Genomic DNA, 16,220 nt, shown 5'->3' with positions numbered 1-16,220 from the left:
GGTGAGCTAGGGGGTAAATAAAGCTGATAATAAGAGCAAATAATAGCTGATAGTAGGTAAAAATGTGATGCAAGCAGCCCCTGGCTTAACAGGGGTGTGGGGATGGGTAAAGGGCAGGGAAGAAGGTGCTCAGGCCTTAAAATTGCTGACTCAATATTGATTCCTGAAGGCTACCGTGTCCCCAAGTGGAAAATGAGGTGTTGTTCTTCCAGCTTGTGCTGAGCTTCGCTGGAGCACTGCAGCAATCTTGAGACAGAGATGTTAGCCAGGGAATACAGTGACGTGTTGAAGTGACAAGCAACTGGAAACTCGGGGTCATTTTTGTAGACAGAATGTGGCGTTTTCGCAAAGCAGTCACCCAGTTTGTCTTTCATGTCCACAGTGTAGAAGAGACCATAGGAAGGATGTTATTAAATGAGACTTCCTTTGCTGAATTCTAAACAGTTCCTCATCCATAGGCTTGCTATATTTTCTAGCTTTCTGTGATCCCACTCTGAACTGAATACTATCTTTAATTAGTTACCATAATTAGGCCATACTTCCTGTTGTGTTTTTTTTTGCACTAGAATGCAATGCAAAACTGTTTTAATACTTGTATTTATTTGTTAACCTTTAGCCATTGCTGATCAACTGTTATGCCTTTAATGAAGGTTCCTAGACTATCATAGCCTACTTATCACTCATTTAGGATACTAGATTCACAATTCACAACTACTTCACTTTCCATCTCAATGAAATATTGTAATATGTTACGGTCATTCTTCCCTGAATGACCTCACAGAAAAAAAATCATTATTAATTAACCCTTTCTTATTGCAAATGATGAAATCAAGCACAGAATATTCCCTAGTTGGCTCGTTAACTTATTTGTCGAAAAACAACACCTTGACCACAATCCAAGAATTCATCTACTTTGGCATTATTGCAAATTAATTCTTTTAATGCTCTCCATTGTCTTACTATTACATCTTGAAGACTTATAGACAACTGTCATTGTTGTTTTCTGTCCCTGGTGCTGCTTAACTCCGGCCAGACTGATTCTATATTTGGATTGTCTGAGCCAATATTGTCTATGGTGAATGTCACTGTGAGAATATTGGTCTGGCCGTGCTGGGGTGCAAGACATCCAGATTGTACAGGTCTCATCTTTCCCAGAATTGGCCCCTGTGCCTCAGGAATCTATATCCCTCCCTCCTACACCATCTCTCCAGCCATGTAACTTTCTGGTCCATTCCCCTAGTCCTGATCTCACTGGTGCGTGCCACTGGTATTAATCCTGATATTACTGCCTTTTGAGGTCCTGTTTTCTAATTTATTTCCTTGCTCCCCATATTCTGCATGCAGAGACCCAGCCCTCTTTAACCTGAGTTGTTAGTACTGACATGGACTATGACCTCTGGATGATGACCATCACCTTATGAATGCCCTGCAGCTGCTCACAGTGGCATCAGGGAGGCAACTTGAAAAGGTGAGACCGTCATGGTGACCTCAATCAGTGTGGGACCAATCTGGTGTCAGATCTGCATCTGAAGAAGTGTCTACCTGTTTAACTCATGGTGAAATCCCGTATCAGTATTGTTATTTCATTATTTGTTCTCACCACCCCACAAACGTCAGTGTGAATTTATAGTCCTTCTCCTGTCAGGTTATACCATGGTCCAATTCTGCTCAGCTCTTTTCTATCCCAATTGCAGCTCTATGAGCCGTCCAACAGAGACTGGATGGCAGGTGAGTGGTGGTCAGCAAACTAGGTGTCATGCCAGTGGTACCGTTCTCAGTACCGACTTTCCCATTCCTATTGCCACTTTGCCAGTGAGATTTTATCCATCACAGGAAGAGGCCAATGCAAGCTATCCAGCCCACTGCCTTTCACCAAGTGGTCTTGTGGCCAGGTAAGGGAGGGTGCCTCCTATTAGAGTCCTTTGTAGCCATCAGAGACCCTTGGTCCACCCATCCAAGACATATATTCTTCCCCACATTTCCTCTGTTCCTCTGCCCTGTTAACACAACAGGGCCATCAATTGCAAGAAAACATATTTTTTAAAAAATATCCAGGGAATGAAAGTTTCGCCAGCATTTATTGCCCACCCGTCGTTGTACTTGTTCTCATGAGGCCAGATGATATAAAATGTGCTGTCATCACCTTCAAATGCCTGAGATGAGAAATACATTTTCATACTGTCTTAACTGTTTCAAATGTTTATCACCAATATTCCTGCTGCAGTGCAGGTCAGCAATTGTTTAACAGAAGGACAGATTGGACTCAAAATATCGTTCTGCTTACCTAGACCTACATTCCTATGAAGCAGCATTGTGCCATCTCCACTATCAGCCTTCATCTGGGGGTGTTGCTTCACTCATGATTGATTACACTTGTCTCAATTAAAACCCTGTGGGTTGCGGGTCCAGGCTGCTCATGCAGCAGCTCCTGAGGTGCAGTCAACAGCAGGAATCTTTCAGGAATCCTAATGGAACACAGCAGCCAGCCACCTCATACCAACCTATGTTAAATTCAGGAAGCAGGGACCTTGACGTTACACAGCTTTACAGTAATCAAACTGATAAAGAAATAATGCATTTAATAGCACTCCTGCTGAGTGCTCCAAAAACAAAATAAGTTACAGCAGTGTACCATATTAAAACAATGGAAAAGTGCTGCCAGGCATCCAATGGATAACTGGTGCTATCACAATGCGATTGGCTTATCCCCAAGGTTAATCCACAGGAATTATCTTCATCGTTTCTTACAGTTGTGAAAAAAAAACTTTTTCAAGTACATTTAGCTGGAGGGTAACATGTTGCTCCCAGCAGAATGTACATGAAACACATAATGAAACTGACGTAGGCAAATCTATGCAGCTTCAAGGACTATTATCCCACATCATTGAGAATCAAATCAAAACTTGTAGCTTTTTTTTATGAAAGGGGACAGGATTTATTCTGGGCTTTAGGGGACAGGATCTATTCTGGGCTTTAGGGCCCCAGGGTCAGCACTAAGGTCGGTTCTTAAGTGAGTACTGGTTGGGAGACAGATCAGGGCAGCTATATTCACAAAGGAACTTCTTAATTGCCTTTTGGGGCTGACAGCTCATAATTCTTGCAAGTCCCATCAAGTAAGCGAGTCACTGCTGACACAAGTAGATAACCCATGGGTGCCTCCCCACAGGGGTGAAAATAATCACTTTTGTCTAGAGGGGCAAAGGAAGCAGACCCTTCCAATTGGACAGCAAACACCCTTCAGTGGTATTTTGATTGTCTGGATTACTGCAGGGAGCTCACCTCCATTAAGGTGGCAGCCTCCACACATGGTATACCAGTGAGGGCTGTAAAAAGTAACCACTGGAGCCTTAAGAATCACAGATTCGCTGCCTGTGACTTTGCATGAGAATCCATCCCAATGCTGCCCTCCCCTATTTTCTTATAACTCCCCACCTCTGTCTTGACTCCCACCACCACAGAGCAAGGAAATTGTGTCCAAAGATTTTAGAATAAGCTTTTTTAAAAATCTATCCAATGGGATCCATAGATAGAAGCTGCACCTCCTTCGATGCTAGTGCGTCAGCCTCTGAAGGAGTCCTCACTGTACATCCAGGGTCAGGTGCCAGAGCCTGAGACATATCTACAGGCTGCCTGAACCCAGGAGGGCACGATGTAGAAGTGATTGAGTGTGAAGACCAGCAGGTCAGACAGAGTACTGAGTGTGTGCCTCAAATTTAGTTCCCCTTAAAATGTCCACTTTTTCTCTTAGTCAAAGAAATGTAGCAATTGACATATGGCATATTGTCAGTCATGTGAGTGTCCATTTTTTAATGTAATTATTTGAAGATGGTAGGAATTTATACAATCCCTGCACGTATACAATCAGACCCCACCATCAAAAAGATATTTCCCTCCCCACCTCTGACCACTTTCTACAGGGACTGTTCACTCCATGACTCCCTCATCAGCTCCACACTCCCCATCAACCCCTCCACCACACCTGGTACCTTTTCCTGCAACCGCAGGAGGTGCTACACCTGCCCCAACACCTTGCCTCTCACCTCCATCGAAGGCCCCAAACAATCCTTCCAAATCCGACAGAGATTCACTTGCACTTCATCTAACTTCGTCTACTGTATCCTTTGCTCCCGATGTGGTCTCCTCTATATCAGGGAGACTCAGCGCAGGCTTGGGGACTGTTTTGTGGTGTATCTCTGCTCTGCACACACTAACCAACCCGACCTTCTGGTTACCATCCACTTTAACTCCTCCTCCCACTCCTCTGGTGATATGGCCATCCTTGGCCTCCTCCACTGTTGGAGTGAGGCCAAATGTAAACTGGAGGAACAACACCTCACATTTCGCCTTGGGAGTTTACAGACCAATGGCCTGAATATTAACTTCACCAGCTTCAAAATCTCTCCTTCTCCAAACTGTCCATATTCTGACTCACCTATCCACCCCATCCTTCCCACTGACCAACCACAATAAACCCCTACTGGCATCATCAGCTTCAAAATCTCTTCAGCCCCAACCTGTCCATCTTCCACTCACCTATCCATTGCATCCTTCCCACTGATCAACCAAAATAAACCCCTACCCTGTATCCACTTATCTCCATCCACCTACCCTACCCCAACCCCATCCCCCTCCCTTTATTTATTTCTGGGCTCCCATCCCCTTCCCCAGTCCTGACACAAGGTTTCGGCCCAAAATGTTGATTTCTCTGCTCCTTGGATGCTGTCTGACCTCCTGTGCTTTTCCAGTTATTGACTCAAACTTCCAGCGTTTGCAGTCCTTTCTGTCACCCGACACATTGCTTGTATCCTTGGTGGTGTCCATATTAAATTGCAAAGCCTTTCTGCAGCCAATAAAACATTATGCCTCACTGGGATAGTATACTAGAAATTAAGCCCCAATATTCTCAGAATCCTCACAAACTTTAAAGATTTTAAGTATGCAGAATTCTCCAAATTACCTGCCTTTTAGACCCAGTTTAACAAAAAGTACAGATCAGGGTTTTTTTTACTTAACAAGAATTACTCAGTTACAAATAAATAAAATCTTACAGACAAAGAATTGTACATGTCTAATTCTACTAGTTAAAACTTTAACCCACTTATAAACTTCCTCCTAAATACACAGACAGATGCATAAAAATGGAGTTACAGATGGAGGGAAAAATTGGGAAAGCAGTTTGGTGGCCCCTATCCACAGGGATTGCTGAGATATTCCTTTTGTTAATCAGAACGTTGCTTTTTGATCTTTCTTCTCCAGGTGCTTTCACTTATTACAGAATGTACAGTGTGATTGGTTCACACTTATAAGGGTCTTAGCTTATTCATTAAAAGTCACAGCTTGTAGGAACTGGTGAAGGGAAAAGAATTGGCTATCTTCAGGCTTGAGATATTTTGCAGAGAAAACACAGCTCCTTCCTTTCAAGAGGTTTGATGGCTACTGACCTGAACACTCGCACCCCCAAACTGATTAGCTATCTGGAAGCCAATGACATAGTTGTTGGCAGGCAGAAAACCTTTGTGATTGATAACTGGTCATCATTTCAGAGACCAGTCAGCTATGTGTTGCTGGCCAAATCTCCATCCACACACATCCTCTGGTTCCAGGTCATCTGTAAATAGGTTTACCTTCAACTCTGTTCATAGCTCTTGTAACAAGTGTCAGGCAACTTGATTTTAACAAGTGCAATAATCTTTCAATAATCCTTAGCTATGGAAACAGTTCATTTCCCATTTCAGCCAACAAAACAAAATGCAAAGTAAGAAGATGTAGTCTTTACAGATGTCATGGATATCTAATGCTATTTGCACTGAAGGAGTTGTGAGGGATGAGCAATGTTTGGAAATTTTCAAGAAGCTGCTCATGTCTCAAATGGGTGTGACTTTACTGGGGCCTGACAGCAACAAAAGCACTGGAGCAGACATTTTAAGAATGCAACAGAACCTACATTTACGAAATTGCAAGGAACTTTTATAATTATGTCTCACCCATGTCACCTGTGTGCCCTCAGTAAGTATTTTGTTCCTTTCCATCCTTTTAAGTGTCAGTGCTGTACATACTGACTTCCATGGCTGGCATGGAGGGTGCCTGCTCTGTAGTTTGTCCCATTGGTGTGGAAGACATGATAGGCTAACCCTGTTGGCATTTGGGACTAGAGGGCCCAGGGCTGATGAGATTGTCTTGCCCGAATGCAGGCTCAACCGCCTTAGCCTGGACTTCTGCAGGTTTGGACATCACAGGCAGGAGGTGCTGGAGAGACCAGGCACCACTGGAGTGTCCTGAGGGGTAGATTCTGGGGTAGGTCCTGTGCATGGCTCCTCCTCCCTGTGCCTCCTCACAGACACCACCTTGTGTGCTCTGGAGTGAGGGGAAAGTCTTTCATTCCTCTCCATCTTATCAGTGGTGCTGAGCACCTCCAAGGCCTGCAAGCTAATAGTTTTAGTGAGCAGAAGTGATAGTAACCAAATTCACAAGTGCACTCAACAGCTGGACATTTATCTCTATCTGATATTGAGCTCAGTGGAAATTAAAGACAATAATATAAGGAGAACATTCAACTAAAGCTAAAAATAAATAGAATTAACAGAAGTAGTATGCTCGGCATTTATTTATTTGTTTCTGCTCCATTTTTAATTGATTTTCTGTTGCCACTTAGGTACTTTGTTTTCTGATGCAACTCAACATTTGCCAATGATATACTGGACCAGGTATATGTATGACTGCACAATATTTCTAGACATAAGCACAGGGAGGTATATAGAATGCTTGCAAGCACAGATGTTATGACTTGTATATGATGTCTCACATAAAAGTGGTAGTATATCATAAATGTATACAAATCTATTCCAGTATTTGCTAAATGATGCAGGACTTTGTTTTCTCATTGCTATCAAGTGTATCTGATCCAGTAGACATAAGGCACATGTACCATGATGTTTAGATGACGGGTATTTATATTTGAATCACAGGGATACAAGCTGAAAAGAATCAGCAACAAGTCAATGGATGCATGTCTTAAAATCTCCAGTTATAGTCTAGTTTTCAGCTCACTGTTAACTCCAGTTCACAGTGAGCCTTAGGGAGGCATGTGAAAGCAGTGTGGAATGACTGGTTTGCACAGATTGTCTGACTCTGAATTCTCTGTGCAGAAATGCTCTATGACTGCCTTGCAATTTGTATCACTATATGAATACTCCTAGCCTACAGTTTCTCTAGCTTATTCAGGAAATAAATATAAATAATAATGCTGAGAAACTTGACATCTGTGCAACCATATGATCCATTTTGGTTTCTGACTGAGTAAATTGTTTCCAACTTATTGTCAGGCAGAGGAGTAGATTTGAGATATAGCAAAGTCAGAACTACAACCTTCACAAACACATTTCAGTTTCATCAATTTTCTTAAGCAACTTCCTAAATCTTGTATTCTACTCTGATCACAGCAACTTGAACAAGATCTAAAGCAAGCTAAAAAGCCAGAAAAGGATCCTACAAGGAGCCATAAGTATAGGCTCAATAGAAGTAATGTCAACTACGTCAGGATTTTGATAGAAATGTAGGAATTTAGTGCAGGAATATACCAATCAATCCCTGAAATCTACTCACCATTCAACAAAATCACTGTCAATAATTACCTGAATGGCATTTCTCCCATCAACCCCAAATCTCTTGATGTCATTATTATCAAGAAATCCGTCAAAATCCTGAACATACTCAATGACTGAGCTAGAATTTCAGAGATTCACCAGCATCTGAGTGAAGACATTCCTCCTCACTTCAGTCTTAAATGCTCTGTCCCTTATTCTGAGACTGTGACTTCTGGTTCTGGAAAACCCGGAGAGACATCCTTTCTGCATCTACCCTGCCAAGCCCTCTATGAATTTTGTAAGTTCATTTTTGATAGACAAGAAATGCTATATTAATAACCGATATCATTTCATTAAGGTAATAGTAGCCTTCATCTCCAATTGGACAGCTTCAGGTCAGCCCTAGGCTATACTGAAATTGCTAGCTTGTGATAGTTTCTTTTCAGATATTCCTCACATTTCATTTACTCCAATGACTTTCTAAAATGAAAGAGAAGCTCCATTTTTTATGTGTTTCTAAAATACCTTTAATAACATCTTCGTGGCAAAGTACCAATGAAGGTACCAAATGTGGACACTACACAATAAAATCCATTTTTATTTTCAGTCTTTCTGCTTATCCTAAGTTCAATACTTCATGTTGCGAATGAAAAATAAACTCTAACATATTGGCCAAAGAATTTTTTCTCTTTACATAGTTTACTTCCTGCTGGATAATATTCCTTGCTCAATGTCTCATAATTTTCCCCATTCCTCTCCACTACTCTTTGGTGCTGCAAACACAACTAATCTTCCTGCCCAAACAGCAACAACTGTACGTAAGACATGTAAACACTGGTTGGATTGATCAGAAATAGCGATTGATCAGGCTACCAGTAATCTGAATAGAGGGAAGGAAACAAGTCTACATGTGCTACATCACCTGAGGATCGTTAGTCTGACCAATGAGTATTAGTTGAAAAATTGCTTAAAATATTAGAACATTTTTCTCTATTATTATTCATTCTTGGGGTAGGTGTTGCTGACATGGCAGAATTTATTGCTCATTTCCTGTTGCCCTTGAGAAGGTGGTGAACTGTTTTCTTCAATGTCTACAATCCATATAATGCACATGTGCAGTCTGTTTTTGTGGTAACAGTTTCATACAACTGAGTGGCTGGCTACACTATTTAAGAGGGCAATTAAGAGTCAACTACTTCATTGTAGATCAAGAGTCATTTAGGACACATCAGGGGTGGCAGATTTCCTTCCCCGAGTGGCATTAGCAAACCAATTTTGATTTTTTAATAACAATCCAGCAGTTTTATGATGATTAGCAATAAGGCTAGTCTTTTATTTCAGATCAAATACAATTTCCCAGAACTGTTTTAGTGGAATTTGAATTTGTAACTTCAGAACTTGCATCTAGGCCTCTGAATTACCAGTCTAGTAACATTACCACTAAGCTATCATTGTCTGAGCATAGCAATTAAGAAAGCAAATATAGTGTTGAACTAAGGAAGCAAAAGAACTGCAAAATAGCAGGAAGTCTTTGTTAAATGACATTAAATTCTAGTCATACCACTTGGGTTCAATTGTTCTGATTCTGTTCTCTGAAACACAAGGAAGGCATTCAACCTCTGAAATGCTCCAGATAGAAATCTTGAGATTAGCAAGATAGATAGCTGATGAAAACAGGGAAAGACTTAAGGTTTTTAGCCTTGAAACTGGCTAAGTGAGAAATGTATAGGACAATACCAATTGGTAGTACATGGAATGAAAGAGACCCAGAACCCAAAGTCAAATTTAAAACAAAGCAAGGGACATGAGTTCAAAACTATGCTAATGCTAGAAGTTCCTTGTAAAGGAGGCCTCTGCAGTGGTGGAGACACAAATGTTGGAATAAGTTAAGGAATGCTTGAGGATTGGAGGAGAAAGGATGCTACTCATGCATCTATCACGTGATTTTGGAAACACTATGTGGGCCTCTTCGACCAGTGGTGACAGCTCTTGTCAGATCTACATTTTAGCAATCACCTCCAAGCTCACCTTATCAGCAGCTAATTCTTTTTTTGCTGCCTTAGGATATCCAGCTTCTCCCCAGGAGTCCTGGTTAGAAACAGAACTGTGCAATTACCCTGAGGCAGACACTTCCAATCAGTATAAAAGTTCTTCTCTGTAACATCAGCTCTCAAAGCACCATACTGTCCTCATGAACTCCCAGGAGTGACGCTATCAAGCAGTGTTCCCTGCAGTGTTTCTAGATCTAGTCCTTTGGAGCAAATTATCTTTCTGCAGCAGTTCCAAGGGCAAGTCTCAAGAGCACATAAATCAATCACTATGATCCTCCCAAACATCATTAAAAGCCACACTGACAGAATCAAACCTAGTTTATCTGATCTATCGGAAATACACTTTTTTTTCAGATTGCAGATGAACAGGTTATGTATCAGCAACAAAAATTGGTGAAACAGGCTAAAATAATATTAATATTATTAATTCCTTTCAAAAATCTCAGTTTTGGTTTAAACGTTTAAACTACTATTTCACACAGCTCAGCATTATTCATAATATTTAACTGAGCCAGGCTCTTTTCAAATCAGAGCTTAAAGTCATGATATTGTAAGTCCTTTACTAATGCACTGGTGGAACCGAGCATGTGTTAACTAACAGATACCACCACCAGCTAGTGATACATGTGCTCAAAGCTATAATATTATAAGTAATGGTATTTTAATGGTTTGGAGGACAGAGGTTTAACAGCTCAAAAGGGAGTTTGAAATTGGTCTCATGGTGGGCCATGTAAACTGTAAAATGGGCAATATAACCAAGGACAGAAATCAATGACACCCCCATATTTTTAATGTGATTCTTGTTCGAAGAAAGTCAAGGAACTGTTTGAGTGGAGGGATGCAATAAAACTTGAGTGTAGTTATTAGGATGGCACAGTGGCTCAGTGGTTAGCACTGCTGCCTCAGCACACCAGGAACCCAGGTTCAATTCCAGCCCTGGGCAATTATCTGTGTGGAGTTCGCACGTTCCCCGAATGTGTACCCCACTGCACCCCACCCCTCCCCCCCCACACCTGTCTGTTTGGGTTTGCTTCAGTTTCCTCCCACAACACCAAAGATGTGCAAGTTAGGTGGATTGGCCATATTAAATTGCCCATAGTGTCAAGGGATGTGGAGGCTAGGTGAATGAGCCATGGGAAATGCAGGATTACAGGGATGGGGTGTGGGTCTGGATGGGATGCTCTTTGGAGGGTCGGTGTGGACTTGATGGGCTGAATGGCCTGCTTCATCACTGCAGGGATTCCATGCTATTACTACAACTCATGATTTTACAAAGTGAAATAAGCCCCTAGAATCCCAGCATTATCTATGTGCTATATCACAAGGACAAACTGAATATGTTCATGAAATTATAATTTGTCACAGCAAGATCACTCCTTGACTATCCCTCATTCCACCAAACCAAACTTACCAAACCCCCAAAAAAACTGAATAGTTTATATACTCTCAAATGATATGTGATGGGTATATATGATTGCCAAAGACAGTCAGATAATCCTGGCACCTTTTTAAACTATAAGGCCATCGGGACAGGAGAGGGAGGAGGGGATGGTGGGGTGGTTGGCACCGATCTGAGTTTTCTGGATCCTGGGTTATATGTGAGTGATGGGGTGAAGGAGGCTGCAGGGTGGAGGTTATGAGGCTTGGTAAAAACGGTGAGGGTGGCTCTTGCAGGCACTCCTTCGGTATCTGATACCAGGTCCTTTGATCAAGCACAGAGTGCGTGTGACTGTAGGATCACCACCCCAATCCCACCACCCCTGGAGCCTACAAGAAACACTGCACGTTTGCTTGTCACATTTTCTGCGTGGCAACACCATTGCTTGTTGTTGAATTAACACCACTGAAGGAAGGGTAAGGATCTTAAATACCCACTTAAGGGACTCAGTTGGTGGTGGAACCGGAATGCATGGAGATTCTTACAATGGACTTAATTGAGCTAGAGATGGGAAGGTGGTGAGGTCCTAACTCACTACCTGCCTGCCCGATTAAATACTCACTGCTACCCGCCTCACCACAGGTGGCCATGAAATTTTACCCAGTGTTTCAGGATCGTGGCTCTTCAGCAGAAAGATGATGAAAGGCCACATTCCTGAAATGTTCATCGATGCTCTCTCCATGGATGTTGCTGGACCTAATGAGAATTTCCTGCAAAGTCTTAAAACAGATCAGGGAAAGGAACCATTTCTTTTGTCTATACTGAATTGGAATAAACATTTTCAGAGGTAAAGAAATAGTACTCTGCCAATTACCCTTCAGTACCTTCATAGATTAATAAAGAATAGTGGAAATTCAATGCAACCTGTATTTAGTTTTCACAATTGTCTTGGTTTACTGTCTACTGTTAATGCTTTCCTTTACTTACCCTAAGCTTTCTGACGCTTAGACAAGGATCATTAGAGAAGCTCTCAGTATCTGCAATTTGAATGTCTGCTTTCTCCAGCTCATTGGTCAGATCATTCCTCACCTGTCAGGACAGAAGAGAAAGAAAATATTGGTAATAACTTTATAAAGAACTGCATTATAATTGTATTATTAGATTTTCATACAGTACACACACTTACATTGATGTAATTGTACTTTCTCAAAATTCAAATGCCAACAGAAAGGTTAACAGGCCAGTGATGATTTTGAACAACTTTTATAAACTTCAGCCATATCTCTTCAGCTATTATCATATTCACCATCTGAATTGACATTATGTGTGCCATATCAGGGGAGAATTTGTCATCATGGAACAACATGAATATGTTTATTTCAGGCAGATTCTTGATTGTTGTTGGTTTTGTGAAGTTGGCTTAGCCTGGTCGGGTGACCTTCTTGAGTCAGGGCTTTAAAATGCATTTTAGTCCTGGAAAGATCTTTGGTACCAAATCAGATGATGCAAGTTGAACATTGATAGTCCATTTTTAACCAGTACCATGTCAGGTTTTCAAGGCCTACTCTACCTGCTTGCTGTCAGCTACAGACTCAGGCTACCATGTGGAAACAGTTCCACAATGATGTCTTGGCTGCTCAATTGATTTCTTTTTTCACCTTCAAGTTAAAAATGTGCATAGACGGCTTCTCCAACCTGGGTGCCCTCTCTCTCATTTTGCTAAAAAGGTTAGCTTCTACTCCTTCCAAGCTGGAAGGTCTCTGCAGCAGTTTTGAGAGCTGAGCTGCAATCCTTAACCAGATTATGAGACCTTTTTCAAACTATAATTGGACAAACCATGGAAAATCACAGCTGAGTGACTGTTTTCTCAAATGTAGAGCCTTCTACTGCACATTTGAGCCTAATGGCAGTGTTCTGAAGCCTGTGACACAAGTCGAGGCAGGCAATTAGATATAATTGCAAAGACTGCAATGTCAATCAGGCTCTTAATTGAAAACTATAAAGGCTAGTTTTGGGCAGACACAGAGTTTTAAGAAGCTGAAGTACTTTTTGGACTTATTTTGTTTGTTTTTTTTTGTGAAGTTTCCCAACTATCACATCTCTCTTTCAAAGAATTAAACATTAAACAGAATGATATTCATATCAGCATGGGAGTAAGTAGCACAGCTGTACTAAAGAAAACAATCTGGGTATGACCTTAAACCAGCAATTGTATCTATAAATATTGGATCCTTTGCCGAAGGATCACTTTAGCTCAGCATTAAAACCACATACCACAACTTTTCATACTTCTCTAAAATCTGGGTGCTTACTATTCTGTTTCAAATGAAGTCCAGATTAAATACTTTCAAATAATTCTACATGTATAAATACGTAGTGTTTGACAGGAATCAATGGAATCATGGAATATGCCTTACAAACTGGGTGAATTACTTTGCACTTTCCCAAATATGGGGAAATTTACCCAAGAATGGATGTTTACGGTGAGCACTTTATGACAATGCCAAGCCAGGAGGTGTATTAGTGCAACATCCTAAACATACCCTTTTCATATGTAAAATATTGCAATCATTATCATTTATACTGTGAGGTCAAGACTATGCACGTAACTGATCTCATGCATAAGCAGTTTGTTACTTTCATCTGTCACTGCACATGCATTCCACACATAGGGCAAGATCATATAGGAGTCAGAATGACGTGAGCTGTGGTGAGGTTTGTGACAGAATTGTGGAAGAATTCTGTCAAGGCCTAACTTGACATCTGGAGCATCCTGGGCCATCTTTTCTCGTTTTGACGGGTTTCTCACCGGGCAGCAGTGAGTGGCCAACTAAGACGGATTATAGCTGGTTAAAAAACTTTTTAATTCCACAACTTGTCTCATTAATATTCAACTTCCCATCTTATCAAATGCAATTAATAAGCTAGATGTTGAGAATTCTCAATATGCAAGTCAAGCGGGAACCTGGTGACTTCAGCTCACCACTTGCTCTAGAGGATATCTATGTTGGAAATCAGGCACTGACATCTCAAGGTGCGCTTCATTGGCATTGACCACATGCACCCCATGTCCACAGATATATGCACACCTCTAAGAATCCTCAAGGTACATCTTTGGTCCAAATACAGGAGCCATCTCCACTTCAATGCTGCGCTTTAGGCTGCATCAGCAACTTTTGTTGCAATGCTACAGCAAGGACACTGTGTGCTCAGGAGCATACACCCAAGACCTGAACTAGACCCAGGCTACATCTCTAGACAGTTCGCTTGCTCTCTTAGCACTCATTCACTCTGAGCCTATCTAGATTCAAACAGCATCCCTGCCTTGTGTGCTTTCACCCCTCAGCCAGAGATCCAGGCTATATTATTCTGTCTTGCCATGCTTTTTAGTACAGTCACAAAGCCAGGAAGCTGGCCACAGTTGTCACCAGGTTTTAGTCAAATCGAGGAGGGTAACCTTTGCTCAGAGGGTCCCATCACAGTAAGTTAAAGCAGCCTTTGATACTTCCATGCAGGGACTTGAATGTACTCAGTCAGCTGCTCTAGGCACTCAGAGTCAGAACTCTCTTCTCAGAGGGGGCAAGGAGCCCACCACCCATCTTAACTATTTTTGCCACACTGGGACTTGTTTTCCTCCTGAAATGAGAATGTGGCAGGCATTAAGGGAAAAGGAGGTGGGTGGCACAGCTGTTACTGTTGGTGCAACTGGGGAGGTGTGCCAAGTGAGTAAGCAGGCAGCAGAGGGCATGCAGGATTAGTGGTGTTGGGGACTGAGGTGGGCGAGTGTGAGTGAGGGAAGGTGTTGCAGGTATTAGTGAGCATGGTAGAATATAAGCCTTGGTGGAGTGTGGGTGAAGGGTACAGTAATGGAAATAGAGTGGTTGCGACATAGCAGGGAGCCCTTACGTTGGTGCAGTGTTACAGCATTAGGCATTCCTGCATATAGCTGAAACCTGCACTGATCCAGACGGTAATCTTCAACCAGGCTGCCATATCTGGCTTTGTGGTGTCTACTACTAGTCCTGGGAGAAGAGGAAGTCCTGCGTCTGTCCAGCAAGACTCAGCCCGCAAAGTGGGGCACAGCTTTCCCCTGTCAGCTAGGTCCAGGGCAAACTTCAGGAATTGTGCAGGGCAGCTCCTGACTGACAGTGCTTGCCCGGGTGCATAACAGGCTTTTAAAGATTATACAGGCACAAGGGATGTTGATTAAGCACAGGATGTCCCCTGAATGGGAAAATGGGGCTCGGCTCAGACGTGAAGAATGCCACATGGTACGGTGGGTAGTCAATAGGGTGCATTTGGTAAGATACAATGAGAAAACTCATTAGGCCTCACAACACAAACCCTCCAAAAACCCGGCACAACTCGGTCTTAGCCAATAAAGGTACAATTCAGATCACTGTTACTGTTCTATTTCTGTTGTAGGGCTGCTGTGGACATTGGGATATGACAGCTGATCTATGGTCAATGCACATGACAAGTTTACATAATCTTAATCATCCACCTTCATTGAAGCTTTTTCAATTGTGGGTACATGCCTGCATTTACAAATGTATATCTGGTCATTCATATCTACCCATAAGTCGAAAGAGACAGCTGCTATATGCATGTCTCCAGTTGCCACTTGTACTGACTCTTGTTGAGTTTGAAGGTTTGTACCCTGACTAGCTCAACAATACTTAACTCTGGCAATGGCAGTCTTATGAAAGCACTAAATTTAGCTCTCTACAATTTCACCTTGATTTTGTCATACATGCCTGATACTGGCTTCAGTAGCTTTCATGCCAATTGAAAGAATAGTTTTAGGTGCGGCCTGATACTGGTCTTTGTGCAAGACTACGTTCTATGCCTTCAGAGGTGCATTTGTTTACTTTCGCTTTGTCTTGTATACATTCATATTTGATATTTTCATGCTTCCTTTAGCGATTTTCACCACTGCCTCAGCTTTTCCATTTGGATGTATGACTTGATAGCATGGAGATGATATATGGCGTTGAATTTTCCAATTCTTTATGTTTTAGCTACATCTTTACTCACAAACTGAGGGCCATTGTCGCTCATCACAATATCTGAAATGTTGTGATGCTGAAAGCGTGCTTTCTGGCATTGTATAATCTGACCAGTAGTCATTGAAATCAGTTGTTTTATGTCCCAGTAGTCATGGGAGTAGTCTACTATGACAAGCTCCTGTGAAAATGAAGAGATCTA

The 16,220-nt window shown here is 41.9% G+C and overlaps 1 protein-coding gene across 1 annotated transcript in view; it reads right to left on the bottom strand.

Annotated features, from left to right (window-relative positions):
• The window catches only part of gabbr2 (gamma-aminobutyric acid (GABA) B receptor, 2), an 877,108-nt gene that overhangs the window by 259,818 nt on the left and 601,070 nt on the right, over positions 1-16,220 (bottom strand). Inside the window, 1 exon segment of the mRNA XM_048608319.1 lies at positions 12,000-12,101. Coding sequence (XP_048464276.1) covers positions 12,000-12,101 — 102 coding nt within the window.

Source organism: Rhincodon typus, chromosome 2, assembly GCF_021869965.1.
Source record: "Rhincodon typus isolate 14 chromosome 2, sRhiTyp1.1, whole genome shotgun sequence".
NCBI lineage: Eukaryota > Metazoa > Chordata > Chondrichthyes > Orectolobiformes > Rhincodontidae > Rhincodon > Rhincodon typus.
This window is presented reverse-complemented; position numbering and strand designations above follow the sequence as displayed.